General features: G+C 37.7%; 1 protein-coding gene across 1 annotated transcript in view; it reads left to right on the top strand.

Moving 5' to 3' along the window:
- Positions 1-22,267, top strand: part of LOC150089960 (zinc finger protein ush-like) — a 192,784-nt gene that overhangs the window by 125,364 nt on the left and 45,153 nt on the right. The window contains exons 2-3 of the mRNA XM_090390144.1: positions 18,745-18,950; positions 20,151-20,271. Coding sequence (XP_090246270.1) covers positions 18,745-18,950; positions 20,151-20,271 — 327 coding nt within the window. The remainder of the gene's footprint in view (positions 1-18,744; positions 18,951-20,150; positions 20,272-22,267) is intronic.

Genomic DNA, 22,267 nt, shown 5'->3' with positions numbered 1-22,267 from the left:
TTATGTATAAAGCCATTAGTAAAGATTTTGAAACCGTCCCTCATTAAAGACGGCTTCATAAAATGGACAAACTGGATGGCCGATAAGATCCTACTCTGTATCGCAGGCTGGATAAAAAATAGGAGATAAACGATTAGTCTTCAGGGTGGACCAGCGTTAACCAAGTGGGATCTTTTAGAGATTGGTGTTGGGGCCTCTTCGTCCAATTTATGATTTTCCTAAATGCTGTTGACGAAGGTATTATCTAGAGGAAGATATCAAAGTTTACTAATGATATTATCTGAAGATGAGAAGGGTAGTTAACTATAAAACCAGGTCAGATTGATTCAAAAGGATTTAGTTTGGGTGTATATGTGTTCCGAAAACTGACAGAAATCCTGTAGGAGTTAAAAGTGGTTCGGGATGAAAAAGATTTTTCATCCCGAACCACTAAGAGTTACCATTCATTCAGACGGGGAATTTTCTATGCAGTATAAACAGATGGCTAGTAAGGCAGCTGTCCATGATTGGGAGGATATTTTCACGCAAGAGGAGGATGTCGCTGTATGCGAGATGATGGTTAGACTAAACTGAATTTGGAATATTTTATTGTGGTCTGGACACCGCACCTAAAAGAGACCGAACTAGTGGGTGTGGTTCAGAGAAGTATGGTTTGGCGACCAGCCATTCTTCTTATGCAAAGCGATGCATAAGAAGAATGGCTTAGAAGGTATGTATGCAAAGTATAACTGGACATCTAATGGGAGATTTAATTGAAGCTAATTGAAATGTATAAGGCACTGAATGGATTAAGTAAAATGGATGAGGAAGGCCTGTTCTCCCTCGTATCTGAGAGAAGAAGCAGGGGACACAAACATGCAATCTCTGGGAATAATAGAAGACTGGATCTCATGATGTTCACCAATGGTCAGCGGGTTGTTGAACCTGGAATAAGTTGCTTCCTGAGGTGGCAGAGGCAGGTGAGTCTGGATGAGTTCTAAGCGAAATTGGAAAACCGTGCGGGAATGGGAATAGGCTGAATGTTCCGTTTCATTTTATCTTCATACAACCCCAGGATGCGTTTATTTCTCTATTGATCGGTTTATTTTGCTATCTCATTCATTCCATCTACTATATTTCCTCCTCGCCATAACTTGATATTGGCACATATATCTGCACCACAATTATGACTCTTAATTCTTCTTTCCCCCCTCCAATCATTATCGCATCAATGACGTATTCAACTTCTTGAATATTCGACCTTTTTCATAACTTAGTTGAGTTAGTTGGTCTCAAAAGAGGGTTGTATGTTTTTTTCTCCTGGAAACTCTGATTTTTTTGTCGAATAAACAACAAATCGACCACAGAACACACAATTTTCAAACATATTATATCGAGCACCATATGGAAGCGTTGCCAATGCAGTTACAACCATAAAACAACACCAGCTGACGATTTAGAGAGGTTTCATATCCTTCCTTTCCAGGAATGACATTTTTACTGCCGTTTGGCATCTTCTACTATGTATATCACTACCTTTAATGTTCCGTTTGTCCTATACAAAAGGAAATTGAAGAAGGGAAATCCAGTGCTCGGTTAGGAAAGTTAAAAACAATAGATAAATAAATAAATAATAAAAAATCAAAGAAACAAGGATGACAGATTTGTTACGCGAGTTCACACCATACAGTGAATCCCTAAGAGACGCTTAATGAGGGGACGAAGATAACTGAAACGGTCGTCTAGATAATACCACGCTCTTACTAATAAATATACTTCTTACGAAATAGCGCTGATTATTTATGTTATGAGACTGAGGCATCTTTTGGTGATTCTATTCTCAATATGGGACGGTTGAAGTGGCTAATCCAAAGACGATTAAGATTTTAATGAAACCAGAGCGATTTTTGAATATTAATTGTCAGCGTACCAAAAAGAATTATCATCGATAATTTGCCATTCATCATTTTCCCTATTTTACACCTTAATATATGTAAATCGACAAAACCCATGAATGGTAAGCAGTGCGCAAGACACTAGTGAATTATTGTTGATCCCCCGTGTACGTATTAGTGGTATTAGATATAAAGCGGCTAAGTTAATTGAAACTGCACACTTCCTCGAATTTAAATTCTTATCCACGAACTCCTCTCCACATTAGTAAATTAATTAGGGTATAAAACAAAGTTAATTATTTATTAGGGCGGAAAGTTAGGCCATCAATCGTTTAAAATTACACCCCCTTTCTCTCTCTCTCTCTCTCTCTCTCTCTCTCTCTCCATCAAGTATTACGAACGAAACGATAATCTATCACCCCTAATTCAGCGCGCCACTCACACACACGCGCACAGAACTCGCCTATGTAGTAGAGAAGGCCTTTATGATCCGGGCATTTAAACTACTAAAGCTAATGTGTGCGTGTGCGTGCGTTCTTTTCGGAGCCCGCGCAGAGAACTGTCCCCCCGTAGTGGACACATACTAGAGCCGGCTACCTTTGCCTTCAATCCCCGTCCATAACTCTCTATGTCTTGTGTCGGTCGTCTGAGTGCGCTGCAATCGTTTCAAAAAAAAAAAAAAAAGAAAAAAAGAAGAAAAAAAAAAAAAAAGAAGGCGAGGTCTTTTTGCCAGAAAACCAGAGGCGCTTGTGGTCATCAGACCTAAGCAATATATACAGTAGTCCGGGATAAGTACAGAGGCGAGAAAAGACGGGGGGTGTAAGGGGGTAGGAAAGGGGGGGAGTGGAAGAAGAGAATTGGGGAAGGATGGACGTTTGTGCTTCGGGCCAGCATATCGATAAAGCAGCAGGCAAAATGTTCATTTACATTATCAGAGCCCGTCTCCTTGGCGCTGTTACTTGGTCTCTTTTGATAACTCCCTTATCGTTGGGCAAATCCTCACTGTGTGAAGAAATCACGAAAGCAAACTTTTGCACGATGCATGCTGTGAAGTGATAGCGCTTATCGGAGAAGATAGAATGCTTATTGTTATCGGCCAATAGCTGCTAGAGTTTTCTAAACAGCAAGCAGGATGGATGTAAGGCCGAGATATGATAACCGCTCGGTAAATGGAGAGCCCACACATCGAAATTTTATCACATAAACACAGCCACCTCCCCGCCTGTTCTGCCACATGAATGCTACAGCGAACCTTAAGCCTCCTCCTTTCTTCGCTCTTATCATCCACGAACATATAGTACCACCCATGAGTCTTTTCACAGGCTATACTCCAGAAAAGTCTTCTCAAGAACAATTGTGTCTCTCTTTCTCCGCACTTTGCTCACTTATTGAAAGTATACACTGCCTATAAAATTGACAGCTTTACAAGCTTTGTTTATTATTATACAGATTACATATAAATGTTACGTCTATATATTTGTGTTTGTGCCACTAATGGCGCAGCTGCTCTCTCTCTCTCTGCAGATGCTATCGACGACTAGTTACTCCTTTTACTAAATTCAGCTCCTTTTATTTTCCCCTTTCTTCCTTCTTTCCTTTTTTTTTTCTCTTCCCTCCCTCTCTCTTTGCGATCCTTTCTTTTGTTCTTTTTCACTTTATGTTTGTTAATGATTGTCATTGTTTAAATATGGCTGCCACCGAGACAGATTTTGTTTGTTGGAATATTTCAATAGGTGGCGCGGCTGTTCGTATTTGCTGTTTATTCTTATGCGTTAATCTTTTGACCATTAATTTTTTTTTAATCGTTTTAAAGATGATTTGTAAAGTGTGCATTTTAATCAATGTGTTTGTTCTGTTTTTAGACATTGAAGACCGACAGAGAGAGAGAGAGAGAGAGAGAGAGAAACAGAAAAAAAAAATTTAAAAAGGTAGCCAGAGAGGAAAAATAAGAAACAAAGTTTTCAGGGAGAAAAAGAGATTGAACAGAAAAGAAAAAGATACAGAAAAAGAAAGAAAGAAAATTAATGGGGAGAGAGAACGAGAGAGAGAAAAAGAAAAAGAGGAAAATAAGAGGAGAGAGAGAAAGGGAGAGAAAGATAGATGGGAGAGAAAAAAGAGAGGGATTGGAGAGAGAGGGAAAGAGAATACGGGGGGGGGAAGACAGAGAGCGAAAACATTTTCAGGAAAAATTAGAATGAATAGAGAGAGAGAGAGACAGAGAGAGAGAGAATTAAAAAGTAGCGAGAGGGAAAAAATAAGAAACAAAGTCTTCAGGGAGAAAAAGAGAGTGAATACAGGAGAAAAAGAAAGAAAAATAAGGTGTAGAGAGAGAGAGAGAGAGAGAGAGAGAGAGAGAGAGAGAGAGAGAGAGAGAGAGAGAGAGAAAAATAAGGTGTAGAGAGTGGGGACAGAGAGAGAAAGAGAGAAAAATAAGGGGGGAGAGTGGGAGAGAGAAAGAGAGAGAAAAAGAAAGAGAGAAAAATAAGAGAGGGGAAAAAGAGAGAAAGATAGAGAAAAAAGACAGAAAGATAGAGGGAAGAGAAGGGGGAGAGAGAGAGAGAATATATTTTGAGGAAAAGGAGAATGAACATAAACAGAAAGAAAAAATAAGAAAAAAATAAAAAAAAGGTAGCAAGGATGAAAAATTAAAAAAACAAAGTTTCCAGGGAGAAAAAGAGAGCAAACAGAAGAGAAAAAGAAAGAAAAATAAGGTGTACAGAGTGGGGAGAGAGAAAGAGAGAAAAAAAGAAAGAGAGAAAAATAAGAGAGGGGAAAAAGACAGAAAGATAGAGAAAAAAGAGAGAAAGATAGAGGGGAGAGAAGGGAGAGAGGGAATGAAGATAGAAGGAGAGAGATAGAGAAGGAATATATTTTGAGAAAAAGGAGAATGAACAGAGACAGAAGGAAAAAATAAGAAAATAATAAAAAAAAGGTAGCAAGAATGAAAAATTAAAAACAAAACAAAGTTTCCAGGGAGAAAAAGAGAGCGAGCAAAAGATAGAGAAAAACAAAAAAAAAAAAAAATAAGGGGAGAGTGAGGAGAGTGAAAGAGAGAGAAAGACAGAGGGGGAAGAAGGAGATAAAGAGAATGGGGAAGAAAGATAGAGAGAGCGAATACACTTGGGAAAGAAAGAAAGAGGAGGAAAAAGTAGAAAACGGAAGAGGAAAAAATGACGCTCTGTGGGGGAAAAGAGAGTGAAAAGGGGCAGAGACAGGGAGAGAATGATAGAAAAAGAGAGAGAACGTTTTGGAGGAAAAAAGAGAATGAATAGCGATGGGCAGAAAGAGAAAAAATAAAAAAAAGGTAGAGATGGAGAAAAAATAAAACCCAAAGTTTTCAGGGAGAAAAAGAGCGAACAGGGAAGATAAAGACAGAGAAAAAAAAAGAGAGAAAGATAGAGGAGAGACACAGAGAGAGAGAAATGAGAGTGAAAATGACAAAAAAAAAGGTTGTTTTTATTATTATACACGAAGAGCAAATATATTTCAAAAATATAAAGATCTATTTACATCCTGTATACGATTATAATAAAATAAAATTCAAGCATGGAAGAAGACATAAAGCAGCGCATTTTGGAACGTTGAGCCAATACCGTGCATGATGACATTTGCACTGGTCTGCTTACAGATTTTTGTCACAACATATACAAATCTATTTAAGTTTATACACAATTTGTGGTTATAACACTTTAAGGCACCGTTGCATTTATGCAGATTCCTTTTTACACACCAAACACAAACTGTTTTAGAAAGTAGACATGTTAAAGGTAAGCACTTTCGCTGATGGTGAAGACATCACCTCTGTTCCATTTCTTTCTGTTGAGATGGGCGAAATATTCCTTCGGATTTGCGGTGGAGGAGTTCGAGCAGGATTCTACTCTGCAATTTATTGCATAGACACCACTTGAAATGAACAGGAACTTGCGCATTGTTTATCTTGATTGTTCAGATAGATGCAAGTACCAATGGTCATTCTATGCGTGTGAGTCGTTTTAAGCGAGACTCGTGGCATTCAGAACATATCTTATCAATTTGCTGTTCACAGGGTACGCCAGATATGTCTGTTTCAGAGTTCTTTAGATGGAGCAACAGAGGCAAAAGTTCCACTTGTGTAGGAAGACCGAGATTGGGAGGACGTTGTGCCGGAGTCTCCACTGTACGTCTGGTACGTTTTGGCTCAATTTAGCCCAATTTGTTTTGGCCCAATTTGGCACGTTTCATCTTGTAGAGAAGGTTCTGCTGAAAGTTAGATGGTGGCTCTTAATGGGGAGAAGGGTGGAGGGAAGCATTGAAAATGGATGATGGAAAGATGCTCTTTTGCTGATGAGAATACAAAGGTTGGTGCACGTGAGGTCCGGTAATATATTCTTAATTCTTTGCGCTGTTTGCAATGCTTGAAAGCTCTTTTGTTATCGCTGATTCCAGAAGTTTGTGTTGTTTTCTTTCATTCACGTTTTTCAGCAGTGGTGTCAGAATATCTCCAATTGTCCTTATTCCAGATCAGTTCCTCTGAGGGACAACAAGATCGGATCAGTTGAAAGGTCCATCACCTTCAAATTAAAAACAAATGCAAGGGATGTTCCATAAAGTGTACGTATGTATGATGGAGTTTCAATCCCTACCAGCGCTGCAGGGCAACTTTATAGAAGATGAGTCGTTAGAATGGTGCTAGAGACATGTCCATTCTTAGGACCGTGAGCAGATTTGGCCTTCTGTTTGATGTTGCGATTAGCGATTAGCAGTTCCATGGTGGTAGTTCATGTGGGCTGCAACTGCAATGTCTTTAGCAAGAAAATAGTCCAGGGTGCTGTAATTTTGTCTTGGAGAGAGACCACCCTTTGTTCTTCGTAAGTGAGCAGTTGGTAATTTTCAGAAGGAAATCCAGTTGGCTTTTTTACAGAGGAAGACTCTTATGGATGGTTATATTTGATGGAGGAAGTTTAGTAGGTGGGATTAACACTATGAGGATATGCCTCAGAACATTTTCCCCCGGGTAGAAAGACAGATGGATAATCGAGTTAGAGAGAGAGAGAGAATACTGACTGCTTGACATACGTCACGCAGTCAGTATTTCCTCTGGAATTTCCTTCGCGGCAAATTCCCTTGAGCAAAGAAAAGTAATGTTTTCTTGCATCTCATTCGTATGCATGCATCTGCACGCCCTTAAAGAAAGACGTCTTTGCGGACGGCGAGACCAGACAACGTAATCGTACCTATCTCAAATAACATCACACACACACAGACGAAAACCTACAGCAGACAGTGGGACAGCAATTACCCTGAACCAGACGACAGACACTCGACACTTTTTTCTAAAATAGAAAATCATAAGCAATGCAACCACCTTGGGGAATCTATCAATGACATGCACCCAGTAAAGAAAAACAAGCTGTAATCAAATCTGCACACTCAAAATCATTTGCCCCCCCCCCCTCTCTCTCTCTTCATTCAAATCACAACCCAAAGAACACGCAAAAGGCAACACATGGCTAATTAGGCTTCTATAAAATTGTTCACCGCTTCATTCCTTTAATCGAATTCTGGCATGTTAGAATTTGTTTGTCCACAGAACCACTGGACGGACTTTTAGAGAGAGAGAGAGAGAGAGAATAACAGAATAAAAAAAATTTTAAAAGCCGGCTGGATGGATAGATAGAATTATTGCACACTTCGAAGTTGTTTCAGTTTTCTGAATTGCAAGTAATTCTCAATTGCACCTCTGTAATTTTAAGTTCGTTAGGCTTCTATTGTAACACGTGCTGCCAATTATGGGTGTGTGTGTGTGAGAGAGAGAGAGAGAGAGAGAGAGAGAGGGGGGGGTCGGTGGGAGGGGATTAGGGAATATAAACTTTAACGATTATGTCCGGAGGTAATCAGAAGACAGAGCCACTAACTGGAACACGCGCTCAGAGAGCTAAAGCTATCAATCCCTAAACAGATTCAATCCAACGTTCTTGTTAGAAGCAGAGCGGCGCATGCGCCCTTCAACGATGCATTAGTAAAGCGATATAATGAAAATGCATCTTGCATGTGATTTTAGTAACTGTCGCTCTTCGTCGGGGGTTATGACGTTATCTGGAACCGGTGAACGGTAATATTGATATCATCTGGACATCCCTCACGGTAACAGAATTAGCCAGCCTTCGGGACATTAAACAGAGTGGTTAGAGCGCAGCCTATAACGTATTCGATCAGGGTTTCGAAGGTCAATATTGATTAGTTTAATAATCCGATTAGAGATGTCTAACGTCCCATCTCTGCAAGCGCACTTATTAAGCAAGTGCCGATAATATCTGGTGATATATTAGCGTTTACTCAGTGTACACGTTGTCGGCATCTGATCAATTTTACAAGTGCGTCTGACCACCTAACGCTAATCTAATCTTTAAAAGTTTTGTCTTTTAATGGAACAGTTTGTGCCAGCTAATTGTCAGATTAACTAATTAATAAACGCCGTGGTGGCATTAAAATAATTTCCATCTCCCTCCCTAAAAGTTGCGCTTAAATGTCACAATTTTATTCTAAAAGCCCACGTTGGCGTACGGTTACAACGGGTGGGACTTTATTAACGTTTTAGAGAGAACGCATATTATCTGCAGGGCGATTTCAGATGTCACCCATGGTTTGTTGAGTAAACGTAAATCCAAGATCTCTACTGCCCTGTGACAATAGCGTCGAAACTGTGAGATCCACTAAGTTCGTGACGCCTCATGACCTTATTTCCTATGCGCTTACATTAAACAACCCTTAGGCAACTCCATGAAACCTCTGTCCGCTCCGTACCTATTTTAAGAACATTACATAAATGAAAAACAAATGTATTTTAAAGATGGTGTAATTTTTTCTTTTTGGAGGGAAAGTGACAGTTCCTCAATTTTACGTTTTCCTCGATTTTACGTCAATATTTTTTCGGCTACTTCGAAAACGTGAAGTCAAAATGGCTGGCTAAACGAAAAAAATATATGACTAAAATTTTTTTTGTTTAATTTGCATTAGAAAAAGATTAAACTATTTAAAATTCGCAATTAAAATAATCTGGATCGAGAGTACTCATTATTTACGTTGGCCAGTTTCTTCTAGAAAAGGACAAGAACGTTGACCACAAAGTGCCTATTCCATATTGGAAAGCACAATTTCGCTAAATAAGTACCTCTTTTAATATTTATTTTAATCCCAAATTGAGTATTGTAAACTTTCCAAAGGGGAAACTCCTTCCCCCTTTCCCCTTCTGACACTTGATGTTCAAATTAACATTCAATGTTCGGTATTTACCATCCCAGAAGCGCACTCAAAACTGAAGGTCATTATATTCACATTTAGGCTTCCATCGATCTTAACTGTTGATTTTATCAGAATTGTGCCATGATATTCGCGAGTTAATAGTTAATTTTATCAACCCACCCATCTTAGTGATAAATATATTTAGAATATAACAACCCTCTAACCACCCTTGATGAGTGGATAAAATTAGAATAATCAAGAGAAATCGAAGAAAATTCTGTAGATGGCAAATATATTTAGCCTAATATACTAACTTCAAATGACTGTAGATGGAAAAAAAAAACGTTTAACTTAACATTCTCTGCAAGTGTAATGTAAATTTCGTGATTTCTTCATGATTTCTGATTTTTCTGCATGATTTCGCGATTTTTTGCGCGTGCTAGTATTGTTGAAATCGACCTAGAAAGCGTAATGAGCGTGAAGAAAAATCATGCCAATCTTTCTAACAACGAAAGCCTCGTGATATGACGCGCGTGCTGAAAACAAGAAATGGTTGCATTAAAAAACATCATTCTGAAAGAATAAAAAAAAAAAAAAATCTTTTCATAAAAGCGTTGTTTTCAAATAATGTAAACAAATCTTTTTTATTGTTTTTTTTTTTCCTGAAAAAAAAAAAAAAAAAAGGTTTTGAATTTCCTGTTTGGCTTATAAAAACTTGAGTACTGTATGGTACTTGTCATTCACCAATCGTTTCGTAGGAAGTTGGAGTGAACAGCTGGCGGGGTTTATATATTTCAATGTCGCTGCAAGACAAGCTACGATCATCCGCAACCTCTTCAGGAGAAAGAGAAACAATCCTTTTTCGTCCCCTTCCTGTGCCTGGAGTGGGAGAGGCAAGTTATTACTTGAGGCCGAGAATTTTGTGTGTGTGTGTGTTGTACGTGTGTACGTGTGTATGTATGTGAGCAGACGTATGTGTGTGTGTGTGAGAGAGAGAGAGAGAGAGAGAGAACGAGCCGCCAGTGAAGGGAATTCACAGTAAAAATGAGGACCGTACGATCGAAGTTCATCTCATAATAAATCTCTTGATGTTGAAGCGTGGTTATCGGGGTTTTTCAAAAAAGTCATGGCGTGATATATAATAAATGTACGTCCTTATCTTTGTATGTTGCAAATGTGCTGAGTTATGACACGTTTGGGCTTAGAATTAATTTCCTGTTTTTGCCGAGTGTGTGATTACGGGTGATAAGCCATGCATTCCCCATCAAATGCCCTCGTTTTCCATCGTAGCTGATACGAATCACCGGCATGGAGAATCAGCTCGAGCATTATCTGCCAGCAGCCAGTTTACGTCGGCTACGGTGGGCACTTACCTATATATCATAACTTCTTATCACTCCGTTTCGAGATGAATGTACTTATAGAAGCACATTCGTACTGTTTGAGTCTTCTACACAAGATGTATGTAAGGATAATACAGTGGCAGCATTACAAATGGAGGTGCTCTCTCTAAGGTTCAACCGGCGGGTGTAGCGAGCCGCTTGAACAGTAGGACTGGATCTGCATGGAGCTGCTACCGATTGTTGTTTGGTGACTTGTTCCCCCCTGGGGCAAAGTCGAAAGGAAAATAACTAGCGATCTCCTTCGTGTGTACCATCCTTCTCCATATAAAGTACGCTCTCTTTCAAATTTTATTTGACTACCGATACAAAACATGTCTCTGGATATTCGCTATTTTTAAACTTTATTCCTTCGCGCTTGAACTTGTTGCTGAAAAAAAAAAGTGTAAAATGTTACCTGACAGCTGACAATTAAATTTAAAGTCCTTTTAATATATATAAGTTTTCTTTCTTTTTTTAGTTTCAGATGGAATGGCGCGCAAGATGGAATGGCGCGCAAAACAGCTGTGCGTGAAACACATAAAAATCATCTAAAACGTGTTATGTATTTAAAGATTTAATATATTTTATTTTTTTTAGTTGCAGCATAAAGTGAAATAAAATCAGGTGGCGCTCGCAACGAACGTGAACCACATAAAAGTTTTTAACAATTAGCTCGCGAATGAGCGTGTTGTGTTAAATTTAAAGCACTTTAATGCACTTTAATGTATTTTTCGGTTTTTTTTTTAAGTTGTAGTCATAAGGAGAAATAAAATCAGATGGCGCTCGCAGCGAACTTTGAGCGGCACCTGATTATAAAAGTTTTTGTAATATATAAAAATATAAATTGTTTTTTTAACAATTACCTCCTGAAAATGAGTGTGCTAATGTAGTTGATTGCTAAAGCTAAAAACAATCTCTCTCTTTCTTTCTCTTTATTCTATTCATATATTTGCAATTGCATTTCAATTTTTAATTAAACAAACACGTTTCAATTTTTCTTATTATTATTTTTTTGGCTTATAGAAATCTTAAATTTAAATTAGCAGATACGTATTCAGTGGCGGTTTAACTGCCTATTGCGATGTAAATAATTATTTTCCTTACCCATTTTTTTAAATTTCTAATAAACAACTTGATTACTATTGTCTTCCATAAAAGATAAAAGACATTTTATTTCGTAGGACTTAACTCACGATATTCTAATTTGAAAAATGACAGCTTATTATTGATTCTCATTTTATTAATAAAACCTGTCAATACCCAAACGTTGTCAGTAAACAGATTAGGCCTAAAACACGTTTTTGATTAAGATGTAATACATTTTCCGAAATGGCCTTACATGCTAGTTAGTATGAAACGATTGTCAAATTCGAAAAACGTTCTCGACCCAGATTTTTGACGGGAAAAATAGGGAAATATATATCTTTTGTGGTTCTCTATGAAGCGTATTGTATAAATAAGCAAAGCAAGTTACAAATGGCATGCAGTTACTTCTGAAACATGACATGAATATTTATGTGACTCTTACGAGCTATGTCGGCATTTATTATCTATTAAATTAAAATACTGTGTGGTTACATATACGCCATCCATGGGTGAAAATGATAATTGTTTCATTTAAAATCGTGGGTATAATTGAAATTACGATACAAACGTCAACAGATGAAAAAGACGAATTAGTTTCAGGAAATTGGTTTATTAGAAAGCGGAGACTAACCTGATTGGGTGATAATTTTCAGGGTTGCGTGAAATATAGGGAGAAAGTAAAACAAAAGGCTTCATCGGAATGAATGCTTTTTTTATGTGTTGTTATCATGGGAACATATTTAAAAAAACGGAATCCGAATGCTTTCATAGCGACAAGAAAGAAATAAAGGGGGAACAGCAGAAAGAGCGAACTGGGGTATTAAATGAGTGAAAATCGACCTAAGGTTTTTGAGATCTTTTTATCTATCTGGTGTAAGACGTTCTGTGACTAAAAAGACATTTAAACCTACTACAGTTCATCCTATTGCGTTTAATTAGCAAGCAAATAAATCCTGTTTGGCGAATAGCCACGTGATCGGCATATCTCCTATATGACTCATTGCACTTTCTAGAAATGGTTACCTTATCATGACAATGTACTTGAGTCTGTAATCGTATCAGTTCGGTTAACTCATCAAAGCAGCACCCTTTTTTTGCCACAGTATACGATTTAGACTATGCTCATCACACCTGCAGACCGGTTGTCATCTCCTTACGATTACAAGGTAAGCTGGCTGCATTTTAATAGCAGTTTTCCCGATTATGAACTATTTTCATTAATCACTGAATATTATACTCGAATTTCCAAAGAATCGCTATAAGAATGTTGCCTGAACAAAATTCCAGAGGCCCAGTATTGCCAGAACAATGAAATGAGAATACATTTGGCTGACAAGCCTTGCTATGGTCCAGGATCACATGACTTGTCGTTAAACGGTTTTGTAATTTTAACACATGTTATGATAAGTTCTAGTTTCATTTATTTGAACTTGTTGATTATGATATTTGTCTGTCAGTCTTAGGACTACATTAACTGCTACATATTATATGTACAGAACACATCTGGGAGGGGTTGTTTAGATAGAACCTTTACGTATATCAATCGTTTTTTTTTTATTCCCGTTTGATATTGTCAATAATATTACACAAAGCCATTTAAAATGATTCTTTCACCTCGCTAACATTGTTCGATATCCAGAAAAATATTTTTTCGCTCTTTCCCTTAACCATATTTCAAACACAAACAAATGGATGGTTTGTTTTGACACGCTTTTCGCATTGCGTCTGGCTATTTAGTTGTAATTAGCCGACTGAGTTCACTAGATACAGGATAGCCGATAGCACATACGCACGCACACACGTGCCAGCTTCAGATATCGCTAAGGGATGTGATTTCCAATATTGGCTGCGCGATTGTTTTCTTCAAAAAAATAAAATAAAATAAAATATATAAAAAAAAAAAAACAGAAGAAGAAAAAAAAATGGTATAGAAAGTAACAAGAAATGGAGCATACTATTTAAGTAGCAAATGAGCAACATTCGCTATCTTTTGCAACCATTGCCAATCAGATCTCTGTCCATTATTATTAACATGGCCGTATTGAGAGCGTCATGATGCATTACAAAACGCAACACTCCACCGATAACGATTTTAATGAAACAAAATAGCCCGCGCACGCACGCACGCACACACACATACACAAAAAACTACGTTTTGCCCAAATTCCAATCGTCATTATGTTGTATATTTGTAGCGAGGCGGTATTGGCAACACATTAGAATGTATTGTTAATAACTGATCGTATTGATTGGTTACCAAGGTGATGCTGTGACAACCATAATGGTTGTCATGGTAACCTCCAGGGACCATAACAATGTAATCACTTCTGTCGATAACAGATGATATTTCGCTAGAAAACTGTGCAAAAATTATTCATTCCATCCCTCCCCTCCTCCTCCTTCTCCTCCTCATCTCTCCTCGTGGCTGATAAATGAAAGACTCCAAAACTCGGAACAAGACAAACATTTAAGTGACTCCATAAAAGCTTTCTTAGGTTAAATGGGTAGATATATCGATGCGCTAAGTATAGTTTCGTGATTGGTGACAATATTTGAAGTGGGAAGATGAAATAAAAGATGGGTAAACAATCGTTAAGATGGATAAATATGCTTTCCTCAGCCAGAAAGATTTAACTTTTTTTCAGTTATAAAGTGGCTTGGTACGTCTGAGTACTCAGCAACTTGTTAAATCGTATTTTATAATCAGTTATTTTTGTTCATTAACCATTTATAACAAATATAGGATGAGGATAGAATATCCGAAGAGACGTCTCAAAGGTATGATTGGATCATCGTATATAATCAGACTGTAAAACACATTTTAATCTTGTAATGCGCGAGTTAAGAGCTGGATTATATAATTTAAATGACACTGAATAAGGCGACAAAACCAGTTTAATACCAAGTCCTCTCGAGACACTAACAAACACTGACAGAGGTCGCCAAAACAATTCTAGATAGAACATTAATGCAGAAAGCAAATAAACCAGATAGACTACATTGCTTTGTTATTTTCTATAGATGAACCCTTCGGCGTATAAGTTTATGATTAGTATTCATAGTGTTCCATTGAAAAATGAGTCCTGTGAACAGAACGAAGGACAGTATTTTAAAGATTGGTTAGTGTGGGTCAATAAAAGATAATATTTCATCCATCACGTGAAAGAGCGGTCTCTCTAAAGACTGGACTGGACTTTCTAGTATGCCACCTGCTCTTAATGCTCTTAAGAGCATTTAAGAGCATTCTTAATTCTCTTAATAATGCCACCTGCTCTTAATCCATACAGGATTATCATTTAATACACTTATAAAAATCGAAATAACAAATATATTAAAAGTATTGTTGATAAAAGCTTATCGATCAAATTTTCTTCAGCAAAAACGTAATGAATAAAAAACACGTTGAAAAGAACAAACATCAGATAAACATAAGGAAGTAATTTAGGAGATAAATTAATATTATGAATGAGAAAACATCTTCCTTTGTTGCATACAAAATATTAATAGATATCCGAGCCGAAACAACAAAGTAAAATCAATGTTTCACAGCTTCGGTGTCCATAATGCGATGGCTGTCCAAAACAATGTTTATGTTCGCTTTATTCTTCTCTCCTAAGACATGACATCAGTTCTACAGCGCGTAAACTCTCTACGATTCCACGTAACCCAAGCAGTAGACAATGCCATAAATAAAAGCTGCCGGTATCTTAAAGAAGACGAAAAAAAAAAAAAAGAAAGAAAAAATCGCCTCCATGTTGTTAGTGGTGCCTGCTCACACATTCTGTTTCCACATACTCTTGGCTGACATGTACACACACCTCTTAGTTGGTGTGAAAGAACAAAGACACGTCAAACCTTCCTGCTGGGGGTTGACGAAGAGATCCTATCATTCACCTGTCACTAGAGACCAAAGATGGACGTGACGTTGAGTGTAAATAGTGGGGAGATTGTGTTCCATATAGGATCATTTTAAACCATCCTCGGGGTATAGTTGGCAGTCGGTGTACAGTCCGGAGGTAAGATTGATGCCCAGTCACGCCAGGACACGTCTCGTTCAGTGCGAGAGCTGCCCGGGAAGATAACACATGCACGGATGCCCAAAGAAATAGTATTGCTCGGACGGTGAGCCTCACACTTATCTCAAAGTCCGTCAGCGTGTGTGTGTGTGTGTATGTGCGTGTGTGTGTCTATATTGTTAGATAAATTACTATTGGAAGCCGTACGACCAGAGCATTTTGCTTCCTCAGTAACGTGCGATGTTAGAGAGGAGTCTACCTTGATTTGTTGGGGGCTGTTAGTACATACAATCACTGGACCCATGTACATATCTAATGGCGTCATTAGAGCTGCCAAAGTGACAATTTTGGCATCTTTTTTTTTGTCCTGTTTACAATATAGATCATGGTTCTGAATGTTCACTACAAGAGTGATGTAAATCAATTCAAATGAACATCATAAAGGCCCTTGTGAATTTTTATGTTTCAGGTATCGGATGTTTATGATTTTGCTCTTTAAATCTCCTACAGAGGAGAAAAGAAGAGAAGAGCAGAACGAATGCATTATTTAAATGTTTTGTGAACTATATTATAGGTAGAATTCAGTAAATACTTATAGGAACCTAATTCAGTTTTAATTTTTCTTAATTAGTATATTTCTTGTAAGATTCATGTCTTAAGTGAATTATTAAATGAAAACTTTAATTAATTTATGAATTAATTAACTAATAAAAATAATTAATGGCGCGTAGAAAAAAATGTTTGCTTTTATTATTTATTTCTATACTCTGATTTGTCATAAGATCAAAATAAGAACATTTTATTTTAATTCTGCATTCAGACTCTGATTCTGTTGGCCCTTCAGTTCTTAAACACTTTCAATAAACTTGTTTAAAAACTGTTTTCTCAGCTGGGTTTAGAATTTAATTATTTACGGCAGCCGGCATAACAGCGCTCAGTTAACGATGAGCCTGCCTTTGTCTTTTCTTTTCCTTTTTTTAAAGATGATTATGAAAGATAGAATGTACGCATTTGTAACCACTTTCACTCCTCCATGACTACAACCAGTTGTTGATCTTGTTAAATCCAGCTGCTCAAAGCATGGAAGTTTACCTTTGTTGATCGTAATGACTGCCTGTTGCTGTCAAGTCATAACCTAAAATATGATGGATATGAAATATCCAATCGTTTCAAAATCACACGGAACAACGCACATACGATACGCGAAGAGAAAGTTTAAAAAAAAAAAAAGTAAAATTTAGATAAGTATTTCTTTAAAAAATCTTACTAAAAACATAAAAAAGTCAACAAATTTTAACTAATAAATTTTAATATATTCACTCGTATATTCACTCGTATATATATATATATATATGTTTTAAACAATTAAAATTTTTAAATATTTCACTTCCAAACACCTTTATTTCTTTTGTATAATAAAAATATTTATTCACCAGAAGTCTTCTGCGCAATTGATAATTTCATTCATCCAGACGTTAATGGAATTATAAACATCTAGGCGCAGGCCTAACTATCAGGTGGCCATTATTCTCTCGATTTCCATCAGCGACACGACCGGGCCTCGATGTAATGCTCCAGACTACTTAACTTGAGCGGAGGGGACGCTTGCATGATCGGTGTTCTGTATCAGTCGCTTACAGATGGAGCTACCTGTCCTGCAGGTATGAGAACACATTTTAATAACTGGCTCTTGAAGCAGTGTGCTTCAGGCTACTGATTGATCAAAGCGTGTCTATCATAGCTTGCTATTTCCTGTTACTGGCAGAAGTCAACTTGCCCGATCGTCTGATAAAAACCCATTTTTTTTCTCTCTCTCTACTGGATCCTCCGTGATTATAGTAATCTTCAGTCAATGGAAACAACCTTCGCTGTTAAGGTGATGTCGTACCCGTTAATCTGCGGCGTTCTTCTGACCCGGGGTCATAACACGACAGAAAACACGTTGGCAGTAATTACATCCATTCCACTGTGGTGCTTGTACAGTCCCGTGTTTTTGTCGATCGTAAACACAGTATCCGCCCTGAATGATGATTGCAGTTTTCGAAAATTTTAGTGTTTCAGGTGGAGTCTGCTGAGGAGAAAAATTGGCCCTTCTTTCTCTGTTTATTATTAGGCGCGCGAGTATAATATTAGCCCTTGAAAACTGTTTTCTTTTCTTTATTCGGGTTAATTTATTTGGTGTCTTATTGAAGAGCGGGAGGAGGAGAGCTTGGAATAGCGCCGTTTTCTGCTGGTACCGCGTGTTCGTTTGATCGTTAATCCCCCCGCTTTGAACTTTTACTTGTAATGCTGTACTTTTATTCTACTAGATTGTACTTTATTGCGGCTTTTAATCCCTGTATGCTTTGCTACTCTAATTCGGCCGTGACTCACTGTAACGTTTTCTTTTGGAGCAGTAATGAAGTTCGGATTATCGAACTTCGCTTCTGTTATGGTGATAATAGAAATTCCCATTCGCATTATAGAACTTCGATGCTCTAAAACACAATAATGAAATTCACCGCGTAGAACTATTGCTGTTTCCATGACAACAATAAAAGTTCACTTTATAGACTTTACTACAGGAATTTCGTTGTCATGGAAACAGCAAGAATGAACTGAAATTGACGTTATAGACTTTACTGCACTAATTTTGTTGTCATGGAAACAACAAGAATGAACTTCAAATTTTAGAACTTGTATCGTGGGACTCTATCATGAAATATGCTATGTTAGGGAGAAGCGTGTTCAATTAAAAGTTATGACAAATAGTTTCTTTTGTCTTTTTTTTCCCATTATTATACTTCCTTTATTGTCCAAAGTTTCCATCAATCTCCAACTGACCATTATTTAGGAGAAATAATGATTTCCCCAAAAATACTTGCAACAGAGGATGTGTATAATAGGGTGTTCAGGGCAATGCAATTCCCCTAATCTTCGAGAAGGGTGGTGAGGGGGGGGGATGGCTTCCGTCTCCTAGGAAGTCACGCGATCCGTTTCAAGTTATTGTTCTTTTCCCTAATTACTCCCAATAGATCAATTGGTAGCAGTGAAAGGAAGCCGAGTGCAACAAGAAATTCATTTGAAATAATTAATCGTTATTTAATGCAGCGACCTCTAGGGGTAATTTCCCTAATTACATAAAGGGATGTAATTTTTATTGGACATTATTGTATCTTTTTCCAGGAAAGGCAGACGATGATTTGGAAGTGATAGCAGGTGTTCTTCACTTGCCAACAGATGTTCTTACTCTTAAGGAATCCCAAGATTCCAGCCTCGAGTACACGGTGTTCACACAACTTCCTCTTAGGGAGGGAACGCTGTTCGGGCCATACACCGGTTCTGTTGTCAAGGAAACGGAGAGTGGAGCAGCAGGAGGAACGATTGTAGAGGTGGGTATTCATTTTTGTGCCATTTCCGTGTTTACATTGGCTGGTTCGTGCTTTTTTTTTTTTTTTTCGTTAATCCGTGTTTAGCTTCGGAATTGGCATGCGTTAAGATTAGAAGATTTTTTTTGCACAATATCAAGTAAAGTTAGTCATGAATGTTAGGCTTGGCCATCTTGTTTTCGATAATTTATACGTAGTAATGAGGATCGTTTGATTTCATAGGAATTATGAAGAATACCTTTTAACCTGTCTTAAGTGAATTGGTAAGAAAGTGTTTTCGATGCCAGCTGGGTTGACCAAAGTATCCTACAAGATAATCTGCATCTTTTAAAGGATCCAGCTGTCAAAATACAACTATAATAGAGTTCTTGGAAGCACTTGGCCGGAACTAGTTATATACGACCAGTGCCTATAATTATTGATAGGGCAGACAAAAATTGGAGGAGTTCCCATTCATTCCTTAATAAGAAACAGAGCTACAAATTGATTGAGTGAGAAGGCGCATGATCATGGCAAACCATCTAAGTGTCGTTTCTCTGGTTTTCATATTACGTCTGTAAATTGCGTGTATTCTACAGTCAGGTTGCCTGTTTTGTGGGATGAAAAGCCATGCAGAATAAATGAATAGCCGCACGACCCTCTTCCAATACCAGCTAACTGAATCATGATGCGAACCTCCATGGTGTAAAAGCTCCTTTCCATTCACACAGGATTCGAACCCACATCGTTTCCATTCGATGTGGAAAATCAAGTTGCAGAGTTATGCAAACCTGACTTATTTAAAGCCATTTAAGCAAAGCTCCTGTCTTTCCCGCCAAGGCTTTCTACCATAAATAACATACACGCTTGTTTTAATACTTTGTTTCAGCCTTCATATGCAATGCGTCGTTGTGTACTGTCCCTCTGAATATTATTTAAAACTATATTTTTTCTTTCTTACACAGCAGAACTGTAAACTTCAAAGATACTTTGCTGGTACGATGATTTTTAGGCAATAAATATCCTAATAAATATACTTAAAAATCTGTCTTTAGTTTCCAGGGAAAATACGATAGTTTTGATTGAGGTTTTAAAGAATTATAAATCTTTCTCAATTTAATGTTTTGTTTTCTTGGATTAAAAACATTATTGGCATTATAATCTCTTGTGAACAAACAGAATTTCATTAAATACAAAATTATATAATAATTATTTGTATTACAGACAAAAAACGTCGAAGGAACCCCGATTCATCTCCTAATAAGGGATGGGGCTGGGAGTTGGCTGAAATTAGTAAGGACAGCATCCAGGATACACGAAGCTACCCTTATCATTTCTGTGGAAGGTAAGAAAGTCACAAACTTAATTTTTATATAGTTACGCTTTTGTCAGAGACAACATTTAGGTAATAGTTATCCTTCCATGTAAACTGCAGCCATTATCAGTCCACTGCAGGATGGAAGCCTCCTCAACGATTCATGTTATCCTCCCACTCTCCTCCTTAAACTGCAGCTCTATGAAATATAAATCAAACGATAGCTGTCTTTCATCACCTAAAATCAATAATTTAAAAAAAAAAATTAAAATAGTAGTAGTAGTAGTAGTGGCATGTGATGCAAGAAAGCAAGTGTATGAGCTTATGTAGCATCAACCAAAAAATAAAAAAAAATAAAAAAATCACACCATTCTCTCCAAATGCTTGTCCAGTTCCTCCTTAAATTTATTCAACCTATCAACTTCCACAACGACAGATGGAAGTTTGTTCCAGCAATTAACCACCCGCTGGCTAAAAGCAAATTTCCGCACATCTATTCTACATCTGTCTTTTCTTAATTTGAATTTATGACCTCTTAGGTTCGTAATCTGAACAAGTGGAAGGATCCCATCAAAATTCAGCGTGCTCAACCCATTCAAGGCCTTATACACCTCAATCAGATCACCGCGCAGGTGCCTAGTCTCCAGCCACTGCAATTTGCAGAACTTAAGCCTCTCTTGGTAAGAGGATCCCTTCATTCCCCTCACCAATCGTGTTGCCCTTCTCTGTACACGCTCAAGTAAATCTACATCCTTCCTAAAATGATGCCTCCAGACCTGTACGCAGTACTCAAGGCGTGGCCTGACCATTGCCTTATACAGAGGGACAATCATCTCCTTCTTCCTGCTAGCAAAATTCCTATATATCATTGACAAAACCCCATGACCTGCCCTGGCAGCCTGTCTGCATTGCTCAGAAAACTTCATATCTGACTGCACAATTACTCCCAGGTCTTTTTCATTTTCTACCACCTTAAGTGTAGTACCACACAGTTGGTACTTTTCTCTCAGGTTACTTTTACCCATATGCAGTACTTTGTATTTGTCAAGGTTAAACTTCAGTTGCCACTTCTTAGCCTATCTTCCCAAATTATCTAGATCCTGTTGCAGTAGCACACTGCCATTACTGTCTGTCATTAACAACCCTGCCAACCTTTGTATCATTTGCAAACTTCGACACTAATCCTGATATACCTTCATCAATATTATTGATAAATATACAAAACAACAGTGGACCTAACACCGAACCCTGTGGGACTCCACTAATAACATTAGTCCACGAAGAGCAGCACCCGTTAATTACCACCCTCTGTCTTCTCCCATTCAACCATCCTTTTATCCATTGTAGCAACTTACCCTTAATACCATTCTGCTCCAATTTGTACAATAGTCTTCCATGCGCAACAGTGTCAAAAGCTTTCCTGAAATCCAAATATATGATATCAAAATTATTTTTTGCATCCAGTTCCTTTATAACCACATCATAATATCCTATCAAATTTGTCAGACAAGACTTTCCCTTAACAAACCCATGCTGTGTTTGAATTATTGCTGCAGTCTTGTCTAGATGATCCCGCAATGCATCTTTAACCAGTGACTCCATTATTTTACCCGGAACAGAAGTTAAACTAACTGGTCTGTAATTACTCGTGTCACCCTTCGATCCCCCTTTGTGAATTGGGGATAAATTTGCACATCTCCAGTCCGTGGGAACCTCCCCTGAGTCCAAGGACGCTCTCATAATTATGGCTAAGGGTTTGCTTAGTTGCTTTTGCCGCCTCCTTTAATATAATTGGATAGATTCCATCCACCCCAGGTGCCTTTCTTATGTTTAACTTCAACAATTTCTCCTCCACTTTGCTCTCAGTTATTACAAAATCATTAAGCACACTGCTACAATTTGATAACCTTCTTCCATTTTCAAATTGTAATAATTCCTCACGTGTGAATGTAGCTGCAGAATATTCATTCAGTTTCTTTGCTATCTGAGCAGGATCATCAACAGCCGAACCTTCGATATCAAGTGG

The sequence above is a fragment of the Mastigoproctus giganteus genome, chromosome 2 (assembly GCF_048544385.1).
Source record: "Mastigoproctus giganteus isolate SK-2022 chromosome 2, ASM4854438v1, whole genome shotgun sequence".
Taxonomy (NCBI): Eukaryota; Metazoa; Arthropoda; class Arachnida; order Uropygi; family Thelyphonidae; genus Mastigoproctus; species Mastigoproctus giganteus.
Note: the sequence above shows the minus strand (reverse complement) of the source record. Positions and strands in the feature narration are given on the sequence as shown.